A 15,218-nucleotide genomic window follows, 5' to 3' on the forward strand; every position below is an offset into this window, starting at 1 on the left:
TCCTTCCAGAGACTCGGATATTCCTTGTTAAGAAGACATAAATTAAAAATTTTTAATAGTAGCACAGTTAAGGCACCGATACAATCCTTAACCAAAAAGAATGGAATATTATCAGGTCCACACGTCATTTTGTCTTTCAATTTCTTACTAGCCAAAATTATCTCAGACTCTAAAATAGGATAAAAATTTAAGTAATCTGCGTTAACTGAGGAAGAGTTAGCCTTGAAATTAATATCTGATGACAGAAAAACACTCTTGAAACATTCTGCAAACACATTCACAATATTTTGTGGGTCGGAGGTAGTAATGCCATTATATTTTATCACACCAGGAATTCTTGAACTATTATTTTTCGAATTTACGTACGACCAAAACTTCTTGGGGTTGATGAATAAAGCAATTTGGATATTCTCGACACATACATTGTATGCCAAACTGATTTTTGATTTGACAAGGTGTCTTAACCGTTGAAACTCAAGCAAATCCCAATGATTTTTGAATCGTTTAAACTTTTTTCTAAACTTTGCTTTTAATTTGATGTGAATGATATCAGCATCGAACCAGGGTGGGTATTTATGGCTAAGGTTTTTATAAACTGGAATATACTTATTAAACACAGAAAAAATCTTATCATAAAAGTTATTTAAAGTTTCATTAACGTCATTAGAAGTATCCAGAGAATTCCAATCCGTTTCATACAGTTCTCGATATAAAGCAGGAAAATTTGCTTTTTTAAAGTTGTAAGTTAATTGCTCCAAACCATACCTAAATTTAGGCTCTTTTACAAATATATCCGTAAATGTTATTAGAAGAGCTGGGTGATGAGAGTCTTCATAGACCACAGGTGAGTCATCATGCTTTACTTCACAACTGAAATGCGATAAGACCAAATCTGGCAGTCTACCCAAGTGATTAACAACATTGTTAAATTGTCTAAGGCCAGTAGAGCCCGCAAAACTTAAAACTACAGAAACTACAAAAACTATAAACCTTGAAACATTGAAATCGCTTAGTACTATGCAGTCATTATTTAAGTAATCAAATTGCCCTAAGCAATCTAGAAAATATTCAAAGTCTACCAAACTTAACCTATCAGGTAAATAAACAACAACTATATAAAAATATTTATTATAAAAGACCAATATACGGATGAATTTGAAATCCGGAAAGGTGTCCGCCAAGGCTGCATACTCTCTCCGATGCTTTTTAATTTATATGTTGAAAATATATTTGCGGAAACATTAGAAGACACGGAATTAGGCATGAAGGTGAACGGCATACCAATTAGCAACCTACGCTATGCGGACGACACAGTGATTATAACTGATAATTTGGAAGATCAGCAGTTATTACTTGATAGGGTGAATCAGCACCGTTACTCCCTGCTGCAGTCTATATTGCAAGGTAAAGTCAAAGGTAAGCGTGGACCCGGTAGAAGGAGAATATCATGGCTGCGGAATTTAAGAACATGGTTTAAGAAAACCTCAACGGAGCTGTTTCGAGCCGCAGCGAGCAAGGTCATGATTGCCAATATGATTTCCAACATCCGAAACGGATAGGAACCAGAAGAAGGGTGAATAGCATAGGTAAAAAATATGGCCTCAACATCAACATTTTGAAAACGAAATATATGGTCATTAGCAGAAACCCTCCAGAAAACCCGATAATATGCATAGGTAACGATCGCATAAAACGCGTGAAAACTTTTAAATACCTTGGCACCACAATCAATGACCAATCGGATCCACAACAAGAGATAAAAACCCGAATACAAATGGCAAGACAAGGTTTTGTGAAATTCAGACCGCTCCTATGTAATCAAAACCTAAATTTCGAAATACGCTACAGAATGGTCAAGTGCTACATATGGTCCATCTTGCTTTATGGCATGGAAACGTGGACTTTGAAAAAAACATCTATCAACAAACTTGAAGCATTTAAAATGTGGTCATTGAGAAGAATGATGCGCATACCTTGGGTGGATAGAGTTCGAAACGATGACGTCCTTAAGAGAGCCGGCGTGGAAAGAGAACTCTTTGAATTAATTAAAAAACGCAAGATTGGTTACCTTGGGCATATATTGAGAGGAGCAAAATATGAAATACCACAGTTAATCCTACAAGGGAAGATCGAAGGTAGGAGAGGAGCCGGCCGCAAACAATTATCCTGGTTAAGGAATATTAAAGAATGGACAGGAATACACAATACAGGCGAGCTATGTCACGCCGCCAAGAACAGAATTCTAGTAATGAGATAGTCGCCTACGCACTTTGGTGTATGGCATGTTAAGAAGAAGAAATACCTAATTTTGTTTCACTGTCGCTATCCTCTTCCAGATTAATAACAATTGGTTTAATTATGTAATTCAAAGTAACATATGAATTTTCTACGTTCATTACATGGCGTACTGAATTTATCCAACTTTCTGGGGAGATATCATCAACACATTTCCTTATTAATTCGACTACACTACCACTTAAAGTCGTAGAAACATTTTGTGACCTAACATTTGACTTTAGTTGGTGCCACATATGCTCTATGGGATTAAATAAACAATAGTAGGGCGGAAGCCGTAACACTGTATGTCCCATGTCCTCGACCAATGCGTCACAAACATATACTTTTTTAATAGAAAATGATTTTAACACTTCTAACAGTTAATTTTTTAAATAACTTTCTTCAAAATATATATCGTTTTCTAACAGGTAGTTTTGAATCTCAATTTTCGTGTTATTTGCACTTGGAGACTTATGTAATTGACGACTGTGGTAACTTGCATTGTCCATTACTATCACACTATTTTGAGGAAGGTTAGGTATAAGACAATTCTTAAACCATTGCTCAAAAAGCTCTGCCGTTGTATCCTCATGGTAGTCCACGCAGGATTCTTTAATTATCTTTGCAAAAAGCCATAAGGCATTTGGGACCAACCATTTTCTGATCCTGTATGTAAAATTGTTATTCTTTTCCCTTTGTTTGATGGAGCTTTTGTTTGACACCTGTTGGAATGTTTCATGAGTGTCAAACCATGTCTCGTCCAGATAAATTATTGGTCGATCTTCTGTACGGTACTTTCTTATGGAAGTTATATATTCAGTACGCCACTTTTGTAAACGATGGGACTCCGTAAGCACTTGCCTTTTATCAATTGTACGATATCTGAAGCCCATTTTAGACAAAATCCTCCAAAGACTAATGCCGCTACAGTTTATTTGTATATCATCATTAGTAAGCCGTTGTTTTAAAGCATCTAATGTAGGTATCCGTTGCTCTTCGTACATTGTGTAAATTTTTCGTCTTATTAAGTCCTTATCACTTTCGTCAATACATTTGGTAGAACCGGCATCCTTACGCTTCCTTCTTGACTTAATGGGATTTGATGTAATTCTTTTCACTGTGGTTAGAGGTATTTTCGTTAAATCAGATATTTCACTGGCAGCAGTATTAGCAGTAAGTCTTCTTGTAAGTAAAGAACTATATATTGTTTTTACAATTTCTCTAGCGTCAGCAGATAAATCTTTTTCTTTGCTGGAACACTGGAAGAAGCACCATCAATGTTTTTCCACGGACGCTACATAATGCTGTTTTATAGGTATAAATAGGTATAACACTGGTAACACTTGTAACACTTTCATTTAAATGAAACAAAATGTATATTTAAAAATTTCTCATCGGTTTTATATACTTTTACAAATTATACAGAATAGAGGAAACCTGTATAATTATTCCAGGAAATACTTAACGATCAACAAATTTATTGTGGTCATTAAAAGATCAACCATTGATAGTGAAACTCACTGTTAAAATGTTTACAACTTTATGAAATAAAATGTATTCTAATCGTTTTTATAATTTTATACGATTTTTTAATCGTTTTTATATTACCAGGAATTTATTATACAAACAAGATAACGACACTCAACAGTAGCTTCAATTTTACCTGAATACTTACCTGCTCAAGTAATGTTGATTAAGCTGGGGTACTTGCGGTCGGGTTTTATTGCAATCATTAAGCACTCAACCATTTTTCGTGAAATAAACTATACCGCTATATATTTAGGATGGTAGAATGAAAATCGGTCTGATGTAGCTATATGATGACTGCATTACAAATCACTAACACATTTAGTGATATCACCAACATTTTAGTCTTAATTATTGCAACAAGTGTGTAACAGTAGATTCTTTGTTACAGATTTTGGAGCATGATGTCATCTCAAGGAAAATATGTCTCAATTGCAGTAACACTGTTATTAAAATGCAGGAATTCAGAGAAATGTCTATCAACTCTGACAGATATCTAAAGGTAATAATATATTTAATGAAATAATATAGTATTTGTGATAATAGTGTAGTGATATTTTTCGCTTAATGCGTTTCCCTTTCATGCCAAGTTCCCCTTACGGTCGTTCAGAAAAAAAGCATTTTTTTAAATTCCCTTTCGTCCATTCATTATTTTTACCTTATGATATAAGTTTTTGGATAAGTAGGTAGATAATATGTAAGGAGCAGCGGAGCACGGAGCATCTGCTCCCTAATTTGCATACACCTGTCCCTAATGTGCATAAACCTGTCCATAATGAGTATGTACTCCTTAATTTGTATACATCTGCTCCCTAATTTGCATATACCGGTCCCTAATTTGTATACACTTGTCCCTAATTAGCATGTGCTCCCTAATTTGCATACAGCTGTCTGATCTTTAATTTGCATACACCTCCCGCCCCAAATAGGGCACTGGAAAAGGTTTTAAAAAGTAACCAACTCAAATATTAAAGTAAAATATCCCAAAAATTCCCAATTGAATCAAGTTTGAAAATAATAAAGCCAACTTGGTACGCCAATGGCATTAATAACTAGCTCGGACATCTTTTGGTAGAAATGCAGTTTTATTCAAATCGAAGATGCCAATCTACCTGAAGAAAAAAGCATTCGATCACTGTATATTACCAATCATGATACACGGCTGTGAAACTTGGACACTACAGAAAGAGATACTATCGAAACTCAAAGTCACTCAAAGGTCAATGGGGCGATGCATGCTCGATATAGCAACAAGTGATCGAAAAAGAATAGAATGTATCAGACAGAAAACCAACGTTATTGATGTAATCCATAACTGACAATAGGTGGTCCACTAGAATTACACACTTTGATATCCAAGAGTTGTCAAGAGACCAAGAAGACGTCCAAATTTAAGATGGGACTATGACATCAGGAAACAAGCCGGTACAACATGGCACAGAAAAGTGAATTTTAGACAATCGTGGGCAGATATGAAGAATGAATATGTAAGGGAGGCTACACCATAATCGGTATATGCTCCGTTCCCCCCATCGTATCTTTTGAACGGCTATTGTTATAATAGTGAAATTTGAAGGGAGGTAATAAACAGACTTAGGCTTCTCAACTAGTCATAACAGGTGACATAATAGTGACAGATGACGTTACAGCGCCACTGTGACAGATAATTTTAAATGGGACCTTATGGCAAGTGATACCTCGTTTCAAAGGTATTGAAAATATCTATTCAGTCATAATAATTTTGTTTGAGTTTAAGCTCATTTTGATGAATAAATTAAATAAATACTAAAATTGTAGCTTCTCATTTAATTGATAAATATTTAACAACCAGTTCTTATAGTAAGTGTTCAAAATGTGCTCCATCTACTTCCTGACAGTAATGCATCCTATTTCTAAAACTCTTGCCGTAGTCGTTCAAATGTGTCGGGGGAAATTGCCCTACATTCTTCATCAATTCGTTGTTTCAAAATGTCAATATTGTCGGTTGCTGTAGCGTAAACTTTAGATTTCAAGTATCCCCACAGAAAAAAATGTAATGGTGTGAGGTCCGGTGACCCAGCTGGCCATTCTATCGTACCTCATCGTCCAATCCATCTACCACGATATTGCTCATCTAGGTAACGTCTTACTGCACCATAATGGTGTGCAGGAGCACCATCTTGTTGAAACGTTATTTCCAAGTTGCCGAATTCATCTGGATTATCCTCCAGAATTTCAAGTATTAATGGTTCAATTGCATTTTGTAACATCTCCGGATACACTTCACCGGTTAAGTTAGTATTGAGAAAAACAGGCCCAACTATGTGGTTTCCCAAAATACCTGCCCAAACATTTATTTTTTTTTTGGAAATTGAGTATGTGTTTCACGAAAGACGTGAGGATTTGTGTCACTCCAATACCTCACATTGTGTGTGTTAACATTTCCATTGAGAGAAAAAATACTTTCGTCACTAAAACAAATTGTTTTTATGTAATTGGGTTGTTGGTTAATTTTATTGGACATATTTTCACAGAATTCTAGTCTTCGGTCGGGGTCATCATCTGAAAGTTGGTGCACAATTTTTAATTTGTGTGGAGGAAATTTGTTTTCAGCCAACACTCGGTGTACTGTCTTTTGACTGATTTCATAGATAGATGCAACTTAAGCTGTAGAAGAAGTAGGGTTCGCTACCATTTTTGAAATTATTTAAATTTTTTTTTCGTCACTAATTGTTGGTCGACCAGATCGTTAGACATCTTGAACACTACCTGTTTGTTTAAAATTCCGAAGAAACTTCCTTAAATAAGCTCTCGATGTAGGGCGATTGGGGTACCTCTCACTAAAAAGACGTTCCGCTGCATGGAAATTATTTCCACATTCACCAATTATTAACACAGCTGCTACTTTGTCGGCTACCGTACGTACCATTCTGCCTTTGTAAAAATTTAAACGTCTCGTTAAACAATATTTAAACTAAATATTAACTAAGAACAACTAACTAAAAACAACTTGACTAAACTTGAATTGACTAAACTAGGCAGAAACAGAAACTAAATATTCAGGTATAAACGCGTTTGCAAACTAAATGTAACTAGAGAATTGACTAAACTAAGTAGAAACAGAAACTAAATATTGAGCTATAAACGCTTTTGCAAACTAAAAACAACTAGAGAATTGACAAACGTCAAATTTTTTGCCAAATAACCGAAGGCGGACCTTAGAATTTTTATTAAGTAAATGTCAAACCAGAATTTTAATGTTTATTTTCTTTATTTATTCGTCAAAATCGTCTTAAATCCAAACAAAATTAGAATGATTGAATAGGTATATTAAAAAAATTGTAGTTTTGCAATTAATTAATAAATATTCTAACGTTTTCCTCTAGTTAATTGTCAAAAAAGTTGATATTGACGTACAAACAATTAGAGAATTGAAAAATGTCAACTTTTTGACAAGTAACCAGTGGCGGAGGTTTTAATACATATTTATTAATTAAATGCGAAACTACAATTTTAGTATTTATTTAATTTATTCATCAAAATGAGCTTAAACTTAAATAAAATTAGTATGGTTGAATAGGTATTTTCAATACATTTCAAACGAGGGATCACTTGCCATAAGGTGCTATTTAAAATTATCTGTCACAGTGGCGCTATAACGTCATCTGTCACTATTACGTCACTTGTTATGACTAGTTAAGAAGCCTACGTCTGTTTATTACCTGCCTCCAAATTTCACTATTATAAGTAAAACCGTTCAAAAGATACGAGGGGGGGAACGGACTTTTGACTAGCACTATATATATATATATATATATATATATATATATATATATATATATATATATATATATATATATATTGTAAAGACTACGACCGTCAATTTATATTTCTAAAGTATTCAACTAGTGAATTCAGAGGTTTAATCGGTCATTCAGGTTGGCAAATAAAAAAAGAAGTCAACTACTTCATAAGTTTATTGAAGACGTTTCGCTTTATATTTCTAAAGCTTCATCAGTTCTCTAAAATATAACAAATGACATTGAGTTTATAAGAAATACAGATATAGTTCATAACTTACAACTCAATATGTAGTATGTTATCGATGTTATCATATCTACTGTACACTTTACTCCTTATTTGAGCCAGGTTTACCACTCTCTCATCTTACGAAATAAATGATACCAATTAGTCTTCAGTTAAAAGTTGGCGTATTTTTTGTTCAAAATAATAACAAAATTATCCCCTATTTCCAAGTTTCATTAAAACATAAATCAAAAATAATATATCAAATATTTCCGCCATATAAATTCCACCTGTCCAACTAATTATGCAATGTCCCCTGTAGAAGTTCATAATTGTCTCAAACCTTGGAATTTGGTGACACATGGCCCTTAAAAAAAATTTTCGGTATCGCGTCAAGTTGTTTGCTTAGATTGCAATAAATTAGAACTTTGTTGGTCTTCAGTGGAGAACCATCTAAATGAAGCCAAATGTTCGTTTAAAATTTTTTAAATATTCATATCTACGAATATGAACATTATTTTCTGCAAAGTTTGTGTGTTTTTTGTTTTTGTTTTTTGTTTTTTCTTTTTTGGTTAAGTTAGTTTCAAATAAGGAGTAAAGTGTACAGTAGATATGATAACATCGATAACATACTACATATTGAGTTGTAAGTTATGAACTATATCTGTATTTCTTATAAACTCAATGTCATTTGTTATATTTTAGAGAACTGATGAAGCTTTAGAAATATAAAGCGAAACGTCTTCAATAAACTTATGAAGTAGTTGACTTCTTTTTTTATTTGCCAACCTGAATGACCGATTAAACCTCTGAATTCACTAGTTGAATACTTTAGATATATATATATATATATATATATATATATATATATATATATATATATATATATATATATATATATATATATATATATATATATATATATATATATATATATATATATATATATAGTTTTCGCGCCAAAGCTCGGCTTCTTCTCCAACGGCTAAAACCATGAAGCGCTCTAGTCAGTGGCGCGTATGTTTGAATACAGATACAAAATGGATATATTATTATTATGACAAATGAGTTTGAAATAAACAAACATAGATGCGAAACGGAACAAGATTCAAGATTATTAAACCTGCTCAAAAATTATTAATTTTTAGTAGATATAAAACAGAGATTCATAGAAACATTTTTTATTTCACTTTCACTATTAAGTATCAAACTAATAAAGTCAATAAATAACCCAACTTATGATACACAAATGGCATTAAGTAATATATAGATATCTAGGATTTCCTTCGTCAGGTTCCTTCTACTATCGGAGGTTGGAAATCATCATCGCTATTTTAATTTTATTAGCCGCTCTTCTGAATAATTCTAATGAGCTGCAACTGAACCACTCTCTCAAATTTCTTAGCCAACATATTTTGCGTCGTCCTAGGTTTCTCTTTCCTTGTATCTTCCCTTGCATAATTAACCTAAGTAATACGTACTTCTTGCCCCTCATTATATGACCCAGATATTGAATCTTTCTAATTTTAACAGTTTTTATGACTTCACATTCTTTCTTCATTCTTTGTAACACCTCTATATTAGTTACTTTTTCAGTCCACGATATTCTGCGGATTCTCCTGTAGCACCACATCTCAAAGGAGTTTAATTCTTTGATTTCAGACTGTTTTATTGTCCACGCTTCCATGCCGTATAGTAAAGTAGAAAAAACGTAACAACGTAGCATTCTTGTGCGGATCTCTAGATTAAGGTTACGGTTGAAAAGTAAGTTTTTCAATTTTATGAACGTGTTTCCTGCTGCCATTTCTATTCTATATCTGATTTCTTTTGTTTGATCTCCACCTTCGGTTAGCCACGTTCCTAAATATTTATATGTTGTTACTCTTTTGATCGTTGTATTATTGATGATCAGATTATCTACATTTTGTGGTTTTTTTGAGAATATCATTGATTTCGTTTTCTTGAGATTCATTTGCAGTCCATACCTTTCACATGCATTGTATACATGTTGTATTATGTACTGTAGATCTTCCATGTCACTTGCAAATATGACCGTATCGTCCGCATATCTAATATTATTAATGCTATTTCCGTTGACCAAAATACCTTCCACAATATCCAATAAAGCTTTTTGAAATATTACTTCACTGTAGACGTTAAATAAGAGCGGTGCAATTATGCACACTTGTCGAACTCCTCTAAGTATACTTAATTCCTCTGTCAGTTCTCCTTCGACTCTTATTCTTGCTTTCTGATTTTGATACAGATTCGATATAATTTGTAGATCTCTACTATCTATATTTTTGGTCTTAAGAATATGACAGAGTTCATGTTGAACTCTGTCAAAAGCTTTTTTAAAATCTATGAAGCAAGCATATATGTCCTGATTCACATCCAGACATCGTTCTGTCAGAACATTGACTCCGAATAATGCTTCTCTAGTTCCTAGACCCTTTCTAAAACCCATCTGTGAATCACTTATTTCTTGTTCTAATTTCATGTAAATTCTGTTATGTAGGATTTTAAGGAAGGTTTTCAATGTGTGGCTCATTAATGCAATTGTCCGATAGTCACTGCAATCTTTAGCATTTGTGATTTTTGGAATCTAGCTTTGGAGCTTTTCTACCTTTTGTGTGTTTTATGGCATAAATAACTTCATCTTTCATTATTTCTGGTCCCGTGATTTCTCCGTCAACTTCTAATTGTTCTGCTTTTTGGTCATAAAATGGGTGTTCAATGTATTCTTTCCATCTACGTAATTTGCCTTGCGTTTCAGTTATAGTGGTATCATCTGCATTTGTTAATATCCCGATTGGTTTGTTACGATTTTCTGAAATCATTTCTTCAACCTTCTTATGGGTGTTGAAAGTGTCATACCTTGCCTCACATTCCATTCTAGGATTACCAAAATATTCTAAAGCCTCATATCCGTTAGTTGTTCTTGTACAATCACCTCTTCTAACATAAGGTATGGAATATTGAACCCAACCAAAATTTTTAATTTATACTATATATAAAATACATTCCTAAAAAGACATTATTTATTTATTATTTCTAAATTTACCCTAAATTTTTGGGTAATTTATCTTAACAAAGAAATGTCCACCTTTATACAGCTGTATCTATAGATAAGACCACATATTAATTTTTTATGCATTTTTTACTTGATCATATGGGTTTCAAGGTGTATAAATAACACCTTTTATTTTAAATTAATATTTTGTAGTAATATAGTGGTACAGACGCAGCCTGCAATAATTGAAGTGGTTTTACACCTTTCCTTTAGGTATTTTATAGTTTTATATGGGTACTTTTATATGTTGGTAGCAGCAAACAGCTCAGGTTACTCAAGAAATTGCTAAATTGATGTGGGTAGCAGATGTGTAGATACAAAGAGAATTATTAAAGATTATCTGTTTGTAGAAATTACCTTTAGTAATGGGGTGTTGCTCAGTAAGAGTGGCTTGGGTTTAAAAATAAGGTTTATTTCTCATTGGCTGTACTTTTAAGTTACAGAGTTAAGCAATTAGGAGAGGTATACATCCTATAAAACCAATACTTGCTCAATTGTATTATTATTATTATTTTTCAGTAAAAGACATCAACAGAGTTTAATTTTAAAAATGAAAGTATGAAAGTTTAGTGTCCCTACCGTGGAAAAAAAGTCCGCGAAAATATTTCTCATTTCCGAAAAACTCCGGAGTAAAAACGTTTTTAATAAGGTATTTTATTTCTATGTTTTATATCTAGTATATGATTAATAATTTTAGGTGTTTTTTCTATCCTACGTCGAAATCTTATTCTGTCAACAGTCATAAATTCTCAGTACCTACCTAACTCTACATGGGCAATAGACTTCAATGTAGTGGATACGGATATCTTCGTTAAAGTTGAGCGTTAAAAAATTCGTGGATATCTGTAGAGTAACTCTAAAGTTTATACCATAAGTCAGGGGTGGCCAACTTAATCGGACTCGAGATCTACTTGTCTGCCTTTATAATTCTCTGCGATCTACCGACTCGGAATTTTTTAGCGATACTGGCGAGCAATAAAACTTTTAATCAGAATTTTAACGTTAGAAGTGAGCTGAATATCTCGGAGTCGCTCACTATATCTCAGAAAATCAATCACTGATTATCTTCTTTTTATGTAGACATGACTCTCTCTGTTTTTTAATGTGCCTCCAGTAAGTTGTCGTTCCATCGTTTTCGTGGTCTTCCTACTGATCGTCTTCCTATTGGGGAACCGTTTCTTGCCGTCTGTACTACTATAATATCTATCTATCTTCTAACATCCTATTTGTCCTCTGTGTTAGGTCGTGTTTCTGCCGCGTATGTCATTATTGGTCTGATGAGTGTTTTATAAATTCTGCCTTTCGTTTCTTTCCCGATATTTTTATTTCTCCATATTGTTTCATTCAGGCAGTCTGCGGCGCTGTTTGCTCTATTTACTTGATCTTCCACTTTAGTTTTGAGTTTTCTGTAGCTAGATAATGTGATGCCTAGATATTTAAACTCCATCACTTGTTCTATTATCTGACCTTCCAACTCCAATTTACATCTTAGTACATTTGCTGTTGTAACCATGCATTTTGTCTTTTTGGGGGAAATTAACATGTTAAATTTTCTGGCGGTTATATTAAATTAGTGCAGCATACGTTGTAAATCGTCTTCACTTTGAGGGAGTAGTATTGCGTCGTCTGCATAGCAGATTATTTTAAGTTATTTTCTCCCATTTGGTATCCTTTTTTAGTTCATACTTTTTTTATTATTTCATCCATAATCAGGTTGAACAATAGAGGACTCTCCCTGTCTTATCCCATTGCCAGCTTCAATAGGGTCGGTTAGTTCTTCTTTCACTTTTACTTTTGTGTTGTTTTGGTAGATATTTTCTATCGTTTTGATTATTCCTAGAGGTATCTCTCTTGCGTACAATAAGTGGATAACGTTCTTTAATTTGAAACTGTCAAATGCTTTCTTAAAGTCCATGAAACATAGATATGCCAGTTTATTGTATTCTAATGATTTCTCTTGCACTTGCGTCACTATAAATAAAGCGTCGTTGCATGATTTTCCCGACCTTAAACCTTGTTGTTCTTCTGTTCTCTCGCGATCATCGCTCGCGATGATCGATGCTAGATTGCTAGAATTCAAATAATTTTCGTAATGTTTAGGACGGGAAACGGTAGCTATATTATACTGATAATTTTTTCCTTGCCCGAGATCGACTGACCTAGGAGCTGCGATCGACTGGTCGATCGCGATCGACTGGTCGATCGCGATCGACGGGTTGGCCTTCCCTGCAGTCATCTTATTTATATTCTTAATGGATTCCATAATTTTCAATCGGGTTTTTGGAATCCAGACCCAGCTTTAATATTTCTAGAGAGATGGTACATTCTTCTTTCTTTAAGGTTTCTAAATGGTAATTAAGAAGCGTTAGTATTTTCCGTATTGATGCGATTGAATTAGCACTCAAAATAATCTATGAATCGTCTTTGGTAATTTTTACAACTAACATGCATGGAAGCTGCATAAATTGTAGCAGAAAATTTCCATCTTTAATTGGTAGCTCATGATTTCCAGCCATAAAATTATCTATCACATTTTTATGGGATATAAATTTATTCCAATCTGTTTGACTGAATACTACACAATCATGTCCACTGATAACAACGCTTGGTTCAAAGTTGAATTCGTGGGCTAAACAGATGTTCATTTAAAAACACGTTAGACATTTGTATTTTAGCAATCATTGTTAAAGACTAAATAACATGTACAGCACAAAGTTTCTTATATCTCTTTTTCCAGATGTTCACATATGTGGGGTGGGAGGGGTATGCAAATTAAAGAGCAGGAAGGTGTATGCAAATTAGGGGGCACATGCTAATTAGGGACAGGTGTATACAAATTAGGTACATGTGTATGCAAATTAGGGACAGGTGTATGCAAATTGGAGAGCAGATGCTGCGTGCTCCGCTGTTCCTTACCTATTATCTACCTACTTGGATAAAAGTTTAATAACCCAGGAATTCAGAACATTTTTAGGCAGCAACTTTAACAACAGTGGAAGCCATAATCAGGAAAATCGCACACACATAACAAAAAACACTAAGATCAATCTTGTACGAACACTGGTTTTCCAAATATTTAACTGTGCCCTGAAACGTGGACCATTTGAATAGCAAATAAGAAAAGAATCGATGCATTTGAAATGTGATGTTGGGGAAGAATGCTTAGAATTCCTTGGAAAGCCAGAAGAATAAATATATCTGTTCTTGTGGATATTAACAGTCCATAACGTGCCTTCAGTTCCGTTATTCAAAAATATTAACATTCTTTGTATGACAAGTACCGATAATATGGAGAGACAAGTACTCCAAGAAAAACCAGATAGGATGAAGAAGTCTAGGGCGATCAACAACCCGATGGACTCATACAGTCGAGAAGTTGTTAAACTCGCACTGCGTTATTGTGGACGTGCCAACCAAAACAGGGATAGATGGGGAGACAGCGTAAAACGAGAAATGTGATCCCTGGAAGAAACGCAACATTCATATTCACTACGCATCTGTTAAGATGTATAAATTGAAAGAAAGGAATAGCTTTTACGATGTACCATTCATTTTAAGAAACATTAAGCATCATCAATTTTACCTCTCACATTGCTGATACAATCAAAATTTGGATTCTCCGTAATATTTATTTTGGATATTCAGTTACAAGTTTAACCTTGATGCAAAGAACAAAAACTCTTCGATTGAACTGTTGTATTCTAAACTTGATATACATAATACCCACAAAAAACTTTAGCTGGTATATGCCAAATTACCCGAAACATAGCCCCGAAACCATGAAGCGATAGTACACATCGAATATGGAACTTCCAACGTATAGTGCCTCTATATATTTGCTTATATACGTATTTCATCCTAGCAGGAATCATCAGAGCTACTGGTACAGAAGCCCTAAACGTAAAAAATCTTTTCCGTCAAAGGAAGCAACAATAAAATGGCTTAGATTTGGATGCTATAGCGACATCTGATAATAAATTTAGATTTATTATCAGATGTCGCTATAGCGTCCACATCGAAGCCATTTTATTGGTGCTTCCTTTGATGGAAAATATTTGTTTTTACGCTTAGGGCTTCTGTAACAGTAGCTCTAATGAGTCCTGTTAGGATGAAATACGTATAAGCGAATATAAATAGGCACTATACGTGCAATTAAATCTTAACTGTCCTTTCTTGTTATTAAAGAGTTTTTGTAATTTATCGAGAGTCCGTGACCGATATTGTCTATGGCAAAAATGTTCTGAATTTGATAAAGACGTGCATCCCCGCTTATACTTCCTATTTTATTATCTGCTCACTTCGCGGCTCTTCATTGTCTTGGGCTAGTGTACTATAA

The 15,218-nt window shown here is 33.9% G+C and overlaps 1 protein-coding gene across 2 annotated transcripts in view; it reads left to right on the top strand.

The window, feature by feature from the left end:
* LOC140447534 (uncharacterized) overlaps positions 1-15,218 on the top strand; it is a 67,620-nt gene that overhangs the window by 42,035 nt on the left and 10,367 nt on the right. For both annotated transcript variants that reach the window (XM_072540237.1, XM_072540236.1), the window contains exon 2: positions 4,196-4,306. In XM_072540237.1, coding sequence (XP_072396338.1) covers positions 4,196-4,306 — 111 coding nt within the window. The remainder of the gene's footprint in view (positions 1-4,195; positions 4,307-15,218) is intronic.

Source organism: Diabrotica undecimpunctata, chromosome 8, assembly GCF_040954645.1.
Source record: "Diabrotica undecimpunctata isolate CICGRU chromosome 8, icDiaUnde3, whole genome shotgun sequence".
NCBI classification, from domain to species: domain Eukaryota; kingdom Metazoa; phylum Arthropoda; class Insecta; order Coleoptera; family Chrysomelidae; genus Diabrotica; species Diabrotica undecimpunctata.